At 42.3% G+C, this 17441-nt stretch overlaps 1 protein-coding gene across 1 annotated transcript in view; it reads right to left on the bottom strand.

Moving 5' to 3' along the window:
• ABCA12 (ATP binding cassette subfamily A member 12) overlaps positions 1-17441 on the bottom strand; it is a 120453-nt gene that overhangs the window by 34913 nt on the left and 68099 nt on the right. Inside the window, exons 25-35 of the mRNA XM_081189293.1 lie at positions 16466-16795; positions 15419-15488; positions 15180-15314; positions 13856-14011; positions 12214-12400; positions 10665-10883; positions 9628-9824; positions 8608-8768; positions 6692-6928; positions 5677-5809; positions 1248-1500 (exon numbers count right to left, since the gene is read on the bottom strand). Of these exons, the coding sequence (XP_081045419.1) occupies positions 1248-1500; positions 5677-5809; positions 6692-6928; positions 8608-8768; positions 9628-9824; positions 10665-10883; positions 12214-12400; positions 13856-14011; positions 15180-15314; positions 15419-15488; positions 16466-16795 (2078 nt within the window). The remainder of the gene's footprint in view (positions 1-1247; positions 1501-5676; positions 5810-6691; positions 6929-8607; positions 8769-9627; positions 9825-10664; positions 10884-12213; positions 12401-13855; positions 14012-15179; positions 15315-15418; positions 15489-16465; positions 16796-17441) is intronic.

The following is a 17441-nucleotide window of genomic DNA, read 5'->3' as shown; positions in this document are numbered from 1 at the left end:
GTTGATATAGAAATTCATTTTAAGGTGGGGGGGGCAGGAAGGTGTATGCACAGTGATAGCAGTTTTCCTATCTGCCGGCCTTGTGCCAAAACTTTTGAAATCCAGAAGAATATAAAGTAGCAATTGAAAGTTTACTAAAGAGCTGCTGATATGAAAAGGTTTAAAAATAATTGTGAGGCTCCGCATTTGTGCACGACTGAATTAAACTTTTAATGTTTCGAGGCTTCAAATCTGTGGAATTTGTCAGTCAAGAGATTTCTGGGTAATCTCTTTGATAGGTAAAAAAATTCAGACATAATTTCTTAGTAGACCTAATCATATTGTTGAAGTTAGAGTGTGTGTGTGTGTGTGTATACATGTGCACACACGCAGGTTGTCAGACTGGCAACCTAGAGCCTCTTTTGCCTTTAAAGCTGCCTCTGACAACTCATGAGCTGAAAGGCAACACCTGGCTGTGGAAACCAAAGGGAGCTCATGTTCCTGACCAACAGGTGTGAGAGGAAGTGGGACTACTGGGTCTGCAGAGTTCTGTTGTGTTGCTGACGGGCCCTGAGACACACACAAAACCCTACTGACCAGCCAACAGCTGTGCTCCTGCACTTTGCTGACCCAGCCTCTTAGGCCACCACTTGGTAAGCTGAGGATTTGTCCCACAAGAAGATCCCAGAGGCTTTCCCAACTCTAGAAAACACTGGATTGCAGAATTTAATAAAAAAAATTCCTTTTGTCGAGCCCCTCTTCCAACTGTCATGAGCCAGGAGTCAGTTTTGCCTGAAGGGGCAGAAGGTAGAATAACTCCATCAGCAGCTGATCAGCCTTCAAGGACACAGAGGAGAAGGTGCTGGTGAAAACCAGCTGGCTTCGGCCTTCTTAAGCAGAGCTTCCAGCAGCAGCCAGGTGCTGGTAACAACGCTTTTAGTTCGTGGCCCCACCATGCTGCTGCCTTCTCACCTTGACCTTTGACCCCCAAGATCAACATATTCCCTTGGACCATCTGAACATGTGGATTGCTGTTCGCCCGACCCTAGGATTAGACCTGACTAAGAGACTTCTGGTTGGCTGGGCTCCCATTCCACTGAGCTCTGCACGCTGTTGCTCAGCAACAAGACAACACCAACCATATTCCTAGTATACCTCATTATGATACTGTTTTTTGCCCCCAGACTGTCACTTAACCATATGGCAGATCTTGGCCATTATACCTGGTCCATAATGCTAGCTTTAATAACATAAAAAGGGATATTCACCCAAAGAAGTCCGCCTGCTTGGAGGAACCATACAAGGATGGGGAGAGGTGGAGCGCTGGATATTCCGCCACCTTACTTCTCAAGGTGCCAAGGCCCATGGCAGCAGTCACAAAGAGCACAGGAAGGATGACCTGGGCAATAAAGCCTTTCACATTGCGGCGTGTGTGATGGAACCTCTTAATCAGCAAAGCTGTGGCCTTCCTCAGCAACAGAGGAAAGCTGTTTGACTTCATCGGCTTAACCAGCGCTTGGTCTATTGAGCAAAAAAGGGATGAGCGAGATATATAAGTACTGAGCGTTGCTCCCTCCTCACACTTGCATTCATCCAGTTTACCTGACCAAAACACGTGGGTTGGTTTCAAATGATGCTACTTCTCTTTTACTAATTTACATCAAAAATCCTTGATTTGGGGTAGCTTCTGCACCAGTGCTGCTTTCCCAGGAGAAATCTGTGCTGGAGCCACAAGCTTGATGGCCAGCCAAGAGCCCAAGCTCATTGTCTAAAGCAGAGTGTTTTTCACACTTCTGCGACAAAGTGTGTTGGTTGCAGTGTGTAGGCGTGAATGCTTCTGGCACTCCTCCCGAGGCTGGAAAGGTGTTAGCTTAACCTCCTGCTTGCTAGTAAAACTGAATTACTGTGTTGCAAAATGATGCATGTCTAAAAAGTGTGTCACCAACATGAAAAGTTTGGAAAGCTCTGCTCTAAAGGATTTTTTTTAAGTGCCTCAAATGCACTCACTTGGCACTCTGACACCTGCGGCACAAATTGCCACCTCATGGAATTATGTGCTGCACATGGATGGTGCACTCAACACGGGGCAAAGAATTCTGCTGGCATGTAGAAGCCTCACATGAACTTTTTCTAAGTGCTGCTTACCATACTAGTAGTTTTGTACTAAAGCACCACACTAGAGGGTGTGAAATGTCCAGTGCAGATAGCACCAAATCAGGCAATGCAGCTTTGTGTTAATTCCTGCTGTTTATTAATCAGCTAGCCTGAACATTAAGTTTTTACAAACTTCTGAGCTCCAAGTAGTAAGGTGTTGTGGTAGCTAGAGTTTTGGAGACAGGCTGGAGTGGATGGGTACATGTGTTCAAATTCCTGTTCTACCATAAAGCTTACTGTATTGCCTTGGGCACATCACTCTTTCTCAGCCTAATCAACTTCACACTGTTGCTGTCAAGGTTAAAGAAGGGGAGCATATACACTATCTTCATTCCATGGATAAAGAGTCATCTTTAAAAAAAGGTCTAAGACCCTTATGCAGTCTCTATGCTTGATATCCTCCAGCTGTGGTTAAAGCAGGAGGAATGGAATAGTACCAAAAAAATTACCATTTAAACAAAGTAAAAAAAAAATAAACAAAAAGTGGCTTACTAACACTGCTGCTCCAGGGCTCCAAACTGTACAAACCCTCTGCTCAACCTCCTCCACATGTTTGAAGCTGTCCCTAGAACAGGGGCGCCATCTTCTTAAAGGGACTGAGGGGGCAACGTCATGACATCGTGCTTCTGAAGCTGGGGGCCAGAGCCAAAGGCCCCCTGAATATTGAGGGGGCTCAGCTCCTTCAAAAAATACTTGGGAGGGAGGGGCCAAAACTGCCTCGGCCCCTAGGAGTTGGTGCGCTCACCCAAGACCCACAGCCAAGACTGGAGGAAACCTACAAATTGCGGAAAGGTGCTACAGTGTGCGTCAACTGACCCGTCAGTATCACAAAAGAGGTGCAACCCGGCCGTTCCCAAGAATGACATGAGAGGCAATAGAGACATGTTAGTGCTGTTTTTTCATTTAGTTCAATATTGCCTACTCTGACAGACCGGATCTTCAGGATCTCTGGTATAAACATCATTTGCTACTGGAGATTTTGCCTTTTTAACTGGAGGTGCCAGGGAGGGAGGTGCTCTGCCACTGATCTATGGCCTCTAAACTCATGAGATATGGCCGTCACAAAGTTATATGGGAAGGAAGCACAAAGAGGGCATTAGCTGGGAGGTAAAATTTAAAGGCTAGAAACAGCTCAGGCAAGGAAGATTCGCCTGGAGTTTGGCTCAACGCCTAACTCCAGAAAGGAGAAGCAAAGGTCAGTGCTGCTTAATTCGTTTTCCTTGGCCTGAGGAAGAGCCTCAAGCCAAAAGCTCTGCGCTCCCTCCCAAATCATCCTGCAGCTGTTCAAAACATGATACTGGGGGTTGCAACCCAAATACATATTACAGTCTGTATTGTGCAATTGCAGCACTCATTGGACCCACTAATATTCCCAAATGCAATGAGAAGGGGGTTGGGGCCATTGCAAAGTAACGGCTGAGGGATTATGAAAACACAGAAGCAAAGTTTCAGATTTCAATCTACATAGAGACTTTACAACGGCAGGCATTTTTACTTTTTCTAGGTAAAATGTTCAGCCTTTATGAACCACATCCATCGGCAATAAGCCATACTTTAAATTTGTACAAAGCAAGCCGCAACTACAAGATAATACATGGGACTCCAAAAAATGACAAGAACATTGTCTCTTAGTATGTAAAGATATAAAATTTGCCATAGTAGAAAGGGTCTGTCAGAAGGAAAATGAATATATATTGTAATGTTTTTATTAATGCAACATTTTTTTATGTAACTGTGTATTTTCGAAATATTTTCTTTCAGTTGCCTGTTGTTGCTTCAGTTTTTGGTACACCACTTAGGGACATTTGAAATCTATTAAGCGGAATAGAAATTAAAACAGTCAAATCAAATTCTCAAATCTTAATTGAGGTGATATGCTGCTATCCGCATTAGATTATCTACATTGACACATAGAAAGTGCAGTTCAGCTCTCAACCAGCCTGATTGATAAACAGCCATGAAGCTGCATATATGTCACTGAATCATGATTTTCCTACCTTAACATGCTCCTTTGCATGTAGTCATAGGGCCAGTTCAGAACATGGAGCTCCTCCATAGATACAATTGGGTGAAAAAAGTAATGTCTGATCTAGCACAACCATGTGGATAGCAGTAATTCATGTGAATAAATTGAGCCTTATTTTCTTTTACCCGACATATTTACCCATTTTTAATGCAACAAGATTAACCACTGGAAAGCAGCGTCAGTTATCAGTGTGGCCATGATGAGTCACAAGTTACTTTCTCCTCACAGCTGTATTTGTATTATTTGCTTGAAACTCTTGAGAAACTTTAGGGTACCAAACTAGCCAACAGAAAATAGGGTTTACCTAGTCAATTATGATAGCTGCCTAAGGTATTTATGGAGGTAATTGTCCGAACGTGGGGGCTCACGTGATTTGCCCATTTTTATTTGTAGGCTAGGGACCTTCTCTCTGAAATCTAAGGTTTTTATGGTGGAATCTTCAGTCATGTGAGCATCCACCTACACTGAAGTAGTACACTCCAGGCAGGGGTTTACCTCCTCAGTTGGAACTAGGCCTATAATTCAAGCTGCTTTTTCAGACAAGCAAAAGATTCTTTAAGCAACTTGCAGCTTCAGAGCTCTGATTTTCTTTGGATGATGTTCTCTGGTCCTGGCAACGCTGGTTGCCAGTTGGGACTTGAATTGCTAGGTTTACAAATGAAGCAAAAGTTACACTTTAACTCTCGCCCCTTCCCCAAATGGTTGACTGTGAAAATGCCTGTTGTGTCCTTTAAGACTGAATCCATATAAAGTTTATTTACTTGGAAAACCCCACCAAAATAAATGAGATTGAGTCCTCAATAAATGTGGTTACAATTGGGCTGTAAAGTTCCTTTACTATGGCAGATCTATGGCCCACCCAGTCAGCTTGATAAACTTCCAGCTTGTCTAAACAGAGTCAAGGATCCAGGAGGGTGATGAGCTGCATTAATTTGTGGGAGGTGATTCCTGAATTTTGCAGGCCTGCATTACATCGTAGTTAGTGCAACTGCTCTTTCTTGCATGCTAGAAGCCTGAAACTTTTCTGGGCGAAACTGTACACTGGGGTAAGATTTCATAGTCTTTTTTTACCCTCTTCCCATTGAAAGTTTTTCATAACAGCATAGGAAGCTGCCTTATACTATGCCAGAGCAATGAACCATGTATCTCAGCACTGTCTACATTGACTGCCAGTGGCCGCCCAGGGTTGCAGACAGGGTCTTTCCAAGTCCTTACTGCAGATGCTGGGCTTTGAACCTGGAAGCGTCCACATGCAAAGCAGGTGCTTGGCTGCTGAGATAGAGCCTAAGCCTGGAAAAGTGGGGAAATGAGATAAATGATTTGACAACTGCATCCACTATTCTTGGTTGGCAGGGGGAGCAAGTGTTCTAAGGTGTATTCCTGAGAATCCTCAAATTTTTAGCACACACACCACCCCCAGAGGGGCCTGCCCTAAAACAGGAGTCCTTCCTTAGCTAATGCAAGTTGACAATGTAGACAATTATTTAGCTGCCAGGGACCTAATCATGGATAAATACCATCTCTCTCAGTGAAGTTATCAGCGTTCATGGAGAGATCGTCTGTCTCCAGATTGCAACTGGCCGCCTCTTGGGACAGCTCCACATCAGCTTGTTCATCTTCTGCCAGGTCTTTGGTCAAATTAAGAAATACCTGCATAACAGCAAAACAAAAATACTTTTATTTCAGTTCTGTGAAGCCCTCTTACAGATGTAGAAGGGGGAAGAAGCCCACAGCCCAGGCAAAATATTAAAAGCAGGTAGAGGTGGGGGGAAGGAGCACACAGAAGTTTTTTGGACAAAGGGTTTGGTGTACACTCTGTTAAAAGAGAACAGTGCCCGTTCAGAGTCTTCCGACAACTGATAATTCTGTGAATTCAAAAATATTTCTGTGAATTCAATATGTACATATCTTTAAACAAACTTCTAGCACTAAATCACCACTGAAACTAAACAGATGGGGAAACAGAAAGACTTGAGTTGGCATCTTCCTCATCATCCACATCTTCTTATATTCCTCCCTGGAGTAAAGAGCCTTGGATGTAAGTAAATAACCCATTTCCAGGGGTCAGAAAACCCTGCTGACCAATGGAGGTGCTGCTTGTACATGCTGGCATCTTTGCCACCGGCCAGTCATTGAGTCAATTTGCACCATCTTTTGCTCCATCTCTGGAAAGTAGAGCTTGGAGATGGCTATAAATGGTCCTATGCACCTGATTGTAATTCTCCCTTTATGTAGATTGATGTATGCATTAATAAATAAATTGAATGTATGTTCATATATTTAAGGGAAAATCAGGGCAAAATGTTCAATACCTTGGCTTCGCCTTTGTAGCTCCCAGTAGATTTATTTCTTTAATAAATGTGTATCCAACCTTTTGGTAAAATTATTATCAGGTGGTTCACAAGATTTAAACTGCCCCCGCCCAACAAAATTGAAACAAAACAACAATCAATAAAACTTCAGCATAAAATAGCAATAAAACAACCAGATACTTAAAACTTATCAGATGTTTAAAAGTGTTTAGATGCTCACTTCTTCCACGGTGCTGTCTGAAATTCCAAAGCAGCCAATATGGAGGTCACTCAAGCCGCTGTCCAGACCTCTCAGGAGAGACTGGTAGGACGAGGAAACTTTACTGTTAAATGGGGGGAGTGCATATACAAGCTCGCCCCCAATGTCTTCCTTGAGATAGGCTTCTGGAAGATGAGACTGGATCATGGCTGTCACTGCAGAAGTATCACATTCTTCTGTGAAGCTTAGAGTTGGACTCTAGGGGAAGAGGGGAGGAGAACACAGCGCACTAAAGCTATTGCATGTGAGGATTTGGTTCTCCAGACATATTTCTTTATTAATGCCAAAGATACTACAACCCAGGGGCATTTAGTGAAGCTGAAAGCTGGCACATTCCAGCCAGGCAGACAAAAGAAAGTTCTTCTTGACACAGTAGACTGTTATAGAATTCATTCCCATAAGATATAGTGTCAGCCACCAACTTGGATGGCTTTAAGTGGGGATTAGCCAAAGAAATGGAGGAGAAGGCTAGTAATGGCTCCTACTCCCAATGGAGGCAGAATGGCTCTGCATACCAGTTAATGGGGATCCCACGGGGGGGGGGTGCTGCTGGGTGCAAGTCCTGCTTCCAGGCTCCTCATGAGTACAGGCGGCTGGGTGACAAGGCCTCTTTGGCCTAATCTAGCAGTTGCCTGGAGGTTTTCTTTATAAACAAAAGTTTTGTTTTGGCCAGTCAAAATGTGACACAGTAGCACATGCCGACTTTATTTCTTTTCCATTCCAGCACATCCCTAACTATAAGAACTCTGCAAAGATGTTAAAATAGAATTGCTCCACTACCTCCCACCTCACTCCCTGGATCAATCTCAGAATGAAATTACAGGTTAGGCAATGTTTTAAAATTATTTATTCCACATGTTTAAAATCCAGGGTAGTCCAGGGAAAAGGTTACTTAATGCTTTCAGTTCCATCTTTTGAAGCTCAAAATTTCCCTCCACAAGTGCGCTCTCTCTCTGTGTGTGAGAGAGAGAGAGTGAGAGAGGGAGGGAGGGAGGGAGGAAGGGGGGATACACTGTGAAAAAGCAACTCAGGAATGGTGATTCTGACATGGATTTCTATCCACTTGCACTTCCTCCAGTTCAACTTTCTTTTTTTAAAAAGCAATGTAGGAAAGATGCACAAAACCCCATCCAACTATAGCCATGGTCAAATCTGCCTATTTCCAGGTGATGCCACTTTTGCAGATTTTTACTCAGTTTTGTTCTCCTTCCAAATCAGAAACCATTACAAAATGAATATTTAAATACATATTTTAAAATCAATTATTTCTCTTAAAACATATTTAAATGCACCACTTGGTAACCCTAAATTTCTGTGAACTGTGCTGCAACATTTGGAGGAGTGCAAAATCTGGTGGATAGAATTATGGATCAGGCAAGTTCATATCAGGACTTGCAAAAAATCCAATTCCTCAAGCATCCCTGATTTTGAGTTTAAATCAACCATCAGATACTGGCCGAAGGGGAATGGGGTGGTTTGACACTATATTTCCTGGCCCACTCAAAACATGCATGAAAATGCACTTTCTCCAGCAACTCAGGAAGAGACATTTTATTATTCTAAACAGCCAAATGAAACTATAAAAGCTAAATTTTCAAAGAGAGTGTAACTGGACAAGCACTTGGCCATTTCTATACAAATAGCTAATCAAAACGTAAAGACACCGTGGGGAGAAGCTGTTGTGCGATCTGAGCTCTCGATTTTACCATTTCCTGTAGATTCATAACAGCCACTGGATACTTTTTAAAAAAATCATTTCCATTAGATGCCATTTCTTCACTTTCCTCCTTAACACAGGGAAATTTCAGGTTTGAAAAGCATTAGATATTTTCACACCCCATAACAACATTCAAGTGTTTTGCATAACAATTCCAAACCTTTCTTTTAGTCAGGGTCAGGTGGTATCCACTGCCAAAAGTTTCCTTCAGGTAGAATGGGGACCCACAGCACTTGAGTCCACCGTGTTCCAAGAATGCAATCCTGTCACTCAATACCTCTGCCTCATCCAAGTGATGGGTAGACAGAATGATTGTTCTGCCTGAAAAAAGCATACAGAAAAGGCAGCATATATCAATCAATATGTTGCAGAGGTGTTGCAGACAGCAGGAAATGCGAGAGGGAAATGGGAAACAGGGACTCGTGTGATAGTGTCTGCTCTCTAGGAGATGAATTGCTCAGACTGAAAAGCAGGCCCTCGCCCGAGGCTTTATAGGTCTGTGTGGGGCTCAGACGATTGTAAATGGCATCCTCTGGACAATCCATTTTGGCCTGCAAGTCATTGATTATGAATCCTAAATTAGCGCTTTTGTCACTTGAGAGTAACTCTAACTCTGAGGTTCCATCTCAAACTCTTGTCTCTCTCCTCTTAGTTGCTGCCTGGATGGAGGTAGCTGTCAGGTGGAAAACAGGAGAAAATCCTGGCATGCATGTGTATGGGAAACAGCACTTTCTGAATGCTTGACCTAACACAGCAGAGTTAATAATGGTCAGGCAAAGAAAGACAAATTTTTAGGCACATGTTCTTTGTTGATTGATCACATCGGTAAGTCAGCAGTTATTGCAAACCCCCTTATAACACATGTATCACTGTGCAGAGGACTAATTAATCAGATATTATGTATGTACCTTACTGTTATTTTTTGTAGCTAACAATCCAATAATATTCACTCTCTGTGTTTTTCTGTAATGTTTATAATGTTACTGCTGAAAACCAATAAAATACATATTTTTAGAAAGAATACTTTTTTCATAAGATTACCTAACACTCCAGACATGAGTTTCAACAATGATGCAAGCTCACCCTGACCCCCCCCCCCATTTTTTATTGTGTGTATGACAGTATTAACTTCTACTTTTGCTTTAAACAGCCAGGTTGTCAACTTTTCTGCCCACATTACCTTTTCTGTTTTTTGAAATAATCTCCCAAATGCCTCTCCTTGAACATGGATCAACCCCAGTAGTTGGCTCATCCAAAATCACCACTTTTGACCCCCCAAGGAGAGCAATGGATATTGATAGCTTTCTTTTCATTCCTCCTGATAAAGAGCCGGTCAGCTTGTGACGATGGTTGTATAATCCAGTTTCCTTCAAAGTCCTTCAAAATAGCACCCAGGAAAAGGTAAGAGTAAAATATGTTTCGTTGTGTGTAACTAAAACAAAGGAACCTATATATATATATATATCAAAGGGCCAACAATACACATGAAAAACTGCTGTCTTAGAATTGGCATAATCCAAAACTGTGATTTAACATGCTCCTTGGACTTGATTTCATTTATCGTTCTTTTTAAGATGTTTCAGGATTTCTAGCCAATGTGTCAAGGTTAAGGGCTCAGAGCTGAATCACAATGTATTCTGGCCCGCTTCCAAGCCCCCCAGTGACACAAAGAAACTACAAACTCATTTTGATTGGATGGCAAAGGTTGATTAATATCTCTAAAGTGGCATGAAATAGCCTTAGAAAAACTGGTCGGTAAAACCAAACAAAAAGGACAATAATAATGAGGAAAAGCTACTATGCAAAAGCTACTGTTCTTGGCAACAGGGATTACCTTGTCTTGGATTAATGTCATGAAACCCTGATTTCACCACCAATATTTCAATATTATTCTGACTCAGGCAAAGGAAAGAAGCACATTTTTTATCCAAAGTATACCCTGCTCAGAAAACTTCCTAGTAATTTAGGAAACATCATTTCCTCCATGCAGTCTTTTTATGCCACTTTGGATACAGAAGTCAGCTAAGTCTTGAGACAGAAAATCGGTGTGGAGATAAATGTTGTGATAACAAAGCAGCAAAACCAAGAAAGAACATGATTGGATTTGGATTTGGTTGTCTGCAGCTAGGAATGTGGGGAAGAAATTTTATTTGGATCTCATTTTAATGTGAACCCACCAAATTCACACTTGTTCTCCATATAACTACTATGATGTACCTTTCTACTTCCGCGCGTAACTCCTCCTTACTCCAGTGGGGCACCTTGATATAGCCATATAAAAGCAGGTGTTCCTTTGTGGTTAGGTAACTAAATAAGACATTGTGTTGCATGCAGATTCCCATGTTTTTCCTGATTGTATCCTGGTCTGTTCTGATATCTTTACCATAAACAAATATAGTGCCAGATGAAGCAGGGAACAAGCCGGTCAGAATAGATCTAGAAATAGGGGAGATACGGAACAGTTGAGACAAATATCCAGCGTTTCATCCCAGAAGTTATAAGAGCTAGTATAGTGTAGTCACTACACTCTGGGGTGGCCATGAGGCTGAGCTATGAATGAGGAAATCCCTTTAAATCTTCCCTCTGCCATGAACTCCCTAGGTAACCTTAGGAAAACCTGCCTCTTTCAGTTTCAGCCCTGAATCTGTAATATGGAGCTAATAATAACATGTCTTACGGGATTGTTATAAGGATTTCAACAAGACAATGTATGTAAGGCATACACGCTAAAGCAGAACTATGTTTGCAAACACTGCTAGATGATGAAATGTCACTGCAAAGGAAGTCACATCCTCACTCTGCCACGATCCTTTTAAGACCAGTTTACATGTACACCGTGAGTCAGGAGGATGGATGCCTGTCTCCCTTTGGTCAGCACAATGCAAGCTATTATTGATTGTCCAAACCAAGATCCATAGTTTTTCATTGACTTTGGTTTTCCTTTGATAACTAAAACATTTTGCAGTCTGCATCCCTCTCAAATTGATTATTTTAAAAAATCAGAATTTAAATATTTCAAAATTGCCAATATGGAAAGCTATTGTGACAAAATTTCATTTCAGCTCTCTGTCATAAGGCTCCACTTTGCTGACAGAAGGCAATCGCAATAGACTGATCTGTAACCTATAGTTCAGATCCTGAAATATACAATATTTAAGTTGTTTGATCAGAGATGTGCTTATGCAAAACTGGAGCTCCGCACTGAGATATCATGCACAGAACAGGGTGTTCCTAGAGACTAGCAAAGCTGAAAAGCTGCTGGATTTACCCCAAAGGACTTTTGCACCCTGCAAATTTAGACGGTCTTAGTTTGATGGGAAATGACAGCCACTGAGTTAGTGTGGAGGATGACTCGTACAAGCTGTTGCTGCGTGTCATTCTCCCGCTATGAGCATAAAAAGAAACACCAAGCCCAGCTGCTGAAGCACACAGTTCTACAATAATTCAACAAAATGGGAACCTTTAGCATCCACAAGTGTTACTGCTGATACTTCTGTTGGCCTAGGAGCAGAAAAGCCAGCAGAAAAATCAGTAAAAATAAGAAACATGCTTTCATTTATGAAGGAAGGGGAGACAGAAACCTGCTGAGATAAATAAAGAACACTGAAAGTATATGGCATAAATTTCAAAGAAGCAGATCTCAAAGACAATAACTGATCTGGTCTTGAAACATAAAAAGATGTTACTGATTCTGGCATTTATCTTCACTAGCTACAAAGTGGTATTTCTTGCAGTTCAAAGCAATTCATCTTCAAATAGAACCTACATTGTGGTAGTTTTTCCAGCTCCATTGTGTCCCAGCAAAGAAGTTATGTTTCCTTCATAAAAGTTCAGGTTGAGATTCTGGACAGCCGCTTTGGATCCATAGACCTTTGTTATTCCATACAGAGAAACTCCCACTTTTAGGTCGGTCGGCTCAGGTTCAAGGTTAGAAGGCAGAGCACCTTGAACAACTATAAAACAACAAGAATGGAGAAACCTTTTACTCTGTGCTTCAGATGGTGGGAATTTGCATATGGAATATATGGACAGCTATCAGTAAAAGAAAACACAAAAAATGGTAAGTGTGCTAAGTGGCATGAAAATGTACCACACAGGCAGGTATGCTGGCGGGATGGCCTCTGGAGCTGGGAGTTCAAAATTGTGTTTCGTTTTAGGGAGAGGAAAGGGGCGTATGTTGTGGATATCTGCTACTGCCCATGTTTGGCATGTCAAAAGGAGAAATGGAAAACACAGCTGTTTGGGTGGATACTAAGACTTCTTTCTATGAAAATTAGATGTACATGACCGTACAGCCACAACATTTTGTAACAAACTATAATGCATCAACGTGGGTTTTAAATAAACAGCAGGTTTAGCAGCAAATTTAAGAGCAGTGAGTTGTGGTTGTCTTCCCCCACCAAAGAAATATTATGGTTCAAGATGGGTAGTCTTTAAATAGGTGGAAGATTAATATGGAAATTATACTGTGTGTATATATCTAATGACAAACAATCCCTGGTTCACCTACCTGTCAGTCATCACACACAAGCCCTGCACAATCAGCTTGAGGGGGTAATTTTTGCTTTGGGATTTCACAATGCAGAGTATCCAAATAACCTACCCATATTTAAGTTTGCAAAACATGACAGCATACATATTTCCAAATATAGTCAGGGTCAGGTGAGGAATCTAAATTGTGTTGCCTTTTGTCATAACCCTTGACTCTAGTGGTGCTCTGGAGAGGGAGTCGGAGGTTGTGGGGCAGCGTAGCCAGATTCAGGGTGCAGAGCTGACTGCTGAAGATAGGGAGACTCTTGGGCCTGAGACGGCTGGACAGGAGCTCTCAGAGGAAAGCCCCTGACCCCCAGGGCTTGTAGGGCCAGAGCCTGGTCACTCACGGGCACCAGAAAGGAGGCTATGAAACAGCAAGGGAGTGTCCATCTTCAGGCCAGAGGGCTGGCCCTTTAAGCTTCTAAGGTTTTCTACAAGGAGGTGGGGCCTGGAGGAGGCAGTCTGCAGAGAGAGCCTTGTAAGGCTACAGTTTGCTCTCAGCCTTTGTTGAGCAAGTTGCTCACTTGCAGCTGTTCATGGTCCAGCCTCACCACCTTCTCTGGGCATCAGGTCAAAATGCAACAACATTAAACTTTACCCCTCGTCTCAAGATAACTGCTCAGCTTTGAGCTCTGGCAAATATCTATGTTACATTTCAGTACAAGACTAATGGTTTGATTAAAGCGAGATCAGGCAAAGTGGCACCCTCCAGATATTCTTGGACTACAGCTCCCATCATCCTTGACCATGCTGGCAGAGCTGATGGGAGTTGTAGTCCAAAAACATCTCAAGGGCACCTTGTTGGGTGCCCTGGTTTAAAGTAAGCGAATCTATGAAATAAATATTCACCACATCTAAAAACTTGGAGTACGTACATATCTTTTCAGGGAATGCTGGCTCTTTTCTCAAGAAGAAATTGGTGAAAATAAAATTTTTCCTCTTCTCACTCCACAAGGGGAAATAGCCATAGCGCTCTGCCCAGTAAGATGGAAGGAGTGGAAAATACCACGGGGCTGCAATACCATACTTGCCTGTTTAAAAAATGAGACAAAGAGAGAGAGAGGCTGAGAAGTTGGGAAAAGTTACTCTATAGCATGTGACGGTCTGAATTAGGTTTACATGGTCTATATGACTGCAAGCCCAAAGAATGTGGTCGTGTGAGTTCAATGTGATTTCATCATTTCCCAGAGTATATTGCACTTGTGTGCTGGCAACCTCTGATCAAGTGAATGTGTTGTTTTCTTCCCTAATTTCCCAGTATCCCAAGGGTACCCAGACCACATGGCTAGAGGGCCAAGGGCTCTGTAAGGACTGTGACTGTTTGCTGCTGCCCAGCAAGGGACTCGCCTGCTGCTGAGGGCCTGAAGGGCCTCGCCTGCCTCCTTCCATCTGGGCAGAGAGGGCTCTGTTTTTGTTTTTTAAATTGCTTTTTTTAATCTATGTCATTTCAAATTGTAACTGATGTTAATGCTGTATTCTTCTTTTAGATTTTATGATTTATGTGAAAGTTGTTTTCCATTTTGTTGTGTACTTTTTGATGTGTTTTATTTACTGCTTATGACTTTTATTACGTTGGTAATTATGTAAATCTTGTCATGTTGTAAGCAGCCCTGAGCATTGTTTTAACTATGGAAAGGCGGCGAACAAATGATGATAATGATGCCACTATGCTGTCAAAATAATTACATTAAAACACACACATACATTCCTGAATTCATCTGCCTCTAGAAATAGAGTGGGAGAGCTCACCATAATTTACATATGGAAAATTATGAGTGACACCCGTTCTGGTTATGACATTTGTAAGTACTTTGTATGGCCATTCGTCATGCAAATACATCCTTCTGCACAGTCCCTAGAAGCAAAGAATGGTAGAATGTGCAATAATATAGGGCACATGCCATTTGTTAAGCACTTGCAAATGTGCAAGGGAGAGGATGTCCTCAATAGGAATTAATTATTATTATTATTATTATTACTATTATTATTATTATTATTAACAACAACAACAATACCCCACATATCTGGCTGGGTTGCCCCAACCAAAGAATGTCTTTGGTGGCTTCTCTGTGATTAACAACACAATGGGCTGCAGTCCATAATCTGTCCCATCTAACACAAACTTAATGCCCTTATGAGCAACCTAGTAATTGTGTGTGTTTGAGTGTGTGAGTGAAAATTCTTGCATGCACTACTTACCTGGAAAAACATTCCTAATGTACCAGCCCAGAATGAAATAAATAAAAGAATCTATCAGAATTAACCAGCACATCCAGCCAAAATTAGTCTCATCTCCAGACATAGGTGATTTATACATATTGTCCCACTGCAGGCCTACAAAAGAGAAAAGGTAAGATAAAGACAATTTCCACATTAGCCAATGAACCAGACTGCACCAGGGCTACCCAGAGAAGTGTCCACATAAGAAGAACCCTTACCAACGCCCTGTTCTTCATAGCGGGCAATGTACTGGCTTGCATAGCTGAACGCGGTTGGAGACAGCAGGCTCTGGAAAAAGCAGGGGAGAAACAAACACACAGAAACCCTACTGAAATATTTGCATACAAATATCCAGGTAAACATATGAAGACGATGCAGATTTCAGAGACATGTAAAATGTAAGTATAGATGTAAAATTATACCCCATGATTCAGATGAAAATGAAAGTATTTTTTTTAAACGAAAGAAGGGAGAGAGTGGGGAGATGAGAAAGAAAGCATTCCTGAGAGAATGAGCACAAAGAAGCCTTGGGAATCATTCTTATTATCCCCGTAGACTCTTCTTCCTACAAGGAGAGTAAGGCAATATCCATGCAGTTCACCCTATAAACTGGCTCTCTCTCTCTCTCTCTCTCTCACACACACACACACACACAGAGAGAGAGAGAGAGAGAGAGAGAGAGAGAGAGAGTTAGTTCTAGGGACCACTGACTGAGCATCATGGCATGAGTGTGCTTTTTTGAATCCAGCATTGCACATCCAAACCAAATATTCTTGACATTTTGCCAATTCTCATCTATTTTACCCTGTATTGGATAAGAGGAAACATAGAGGTGTTAACTAGGGCCGACCCAAGACATTTTGGCACCTGAGGCAGACCCCAAAATGGTGCCCCCCCCCACCAGGGAAGCAGAGATGAAGGAAGATCTACGTCAGGAATAAGAAGGAAGGAAGATCAGCATTGGTATCTGCTGGCCTTGTGAACCCTGCTGCCTGAAGCAATTGGGCGTAATAGTACACCACTGCTATTGTGTGGTTGAGAGACAAGCCAAAATGTGCATTTAAGTTGACCCCCCCCACAAAAATTCTTTGGTAAATGACCCTTCCCCCAGCCTTCAGACGTCTTGAACTACAATTCCCACCAGCTCCACCTAGCACTGCCCTGCTGGGGTGGATGGGAGTTGTAGTCCAAAACTTCTGTGGGCTCCAGGTTGACTAAGGCTGCCCCAGCACCTTCACGCATCTTAACACAGCTGAGAGCTTTACCAGCAGGCTCTTCACGGAAAAGCTGACGTGATTTTCAACGACAAGCAGGACGATGAATGGGAAAAAGGTCAAGATGTAGATGAGACAGCCCACCAAGGCAGCAATGTTGGTGTTGTTGAAGAAGACGCTGATGAGGTAGCACATGGCGATGATGGAGAAGCTGTAGTCCAGGAGGTACAGGAACAGTATCACAACGTTTATGTTGGAAAGGACGTTCCCAACTTTGAGCATAACAATGAGAAACGTGGTAGTAATTAGGAGAAAGGTGGCACATTCAATGAACCAGGCGATGAAGTGACTGCTGGAATTGACACCCATCATCTTCATATACTATGGAGGGAGAAATAATAAAAGGATAGCCACTTAATTGAATTCAAACATGTATATTAGTTATTACTATTATTTATTATGAAAACAAATTTAGAAACCAGTTTCAAAGAGGTGCACAGGGTAAAAACAGACTAAAACACAGAAACACAGACTCAAAGAAAAATAAAATCAATTTAGCCAACTCTAAAGCAATAAAACCATTTACACAAACACCAAAGTATTAAGTGCTGTCGTCTTCTAAAACAGGTAAAGGACCCCTGACAGTTAAGTCTAGTCATGAACGACTCTGGGCTTGCAGTGCTCATCTCGCTTTATTGGCCAAGGGAAAATGCCGTTTATCTTCCTGCTGGAGCGGTACCTATTTATCTACTTGCACTTTGACATGTTTTAGAACTGCTAGGTTGGCAGGAGCTGGGACTGAGCAACGGGAGCTCACCCAGGTAAAAAAGGTAAAGGACCCCTGGATGGTTAAATCCAGTCAAAGGCAACTATGGGGTTGTAGCGCTCATCTTGCTTTCAGGCTGAGAGTGCCGGTGTTTGTCCACAGACAGTTTTCCAGGTCATGTGGCCAGCATGACTAAACCACTACTGGCGCACGGAGGACCGTGACGAGTGCCACAGCACACGGAAACGCCATTTACCTTCC

Source organism: Podarcis bocagei (assembly GCF_964188305.1).
Source record: "Podarcis bocagei genome assembly, chromosome: 1".
NCBI classification, from domain to species: Eukaryota; Metazoa; Chordata; class Lepidosauria; order Squamata; family Lacertidae; genus Podarcis; species Podarcis bocagei.
The sequence above is the reverse complement of the archived record's forward strand: the minus strand, read 5'-3'. Positions and strand labels throughout refer to the sequence as shown.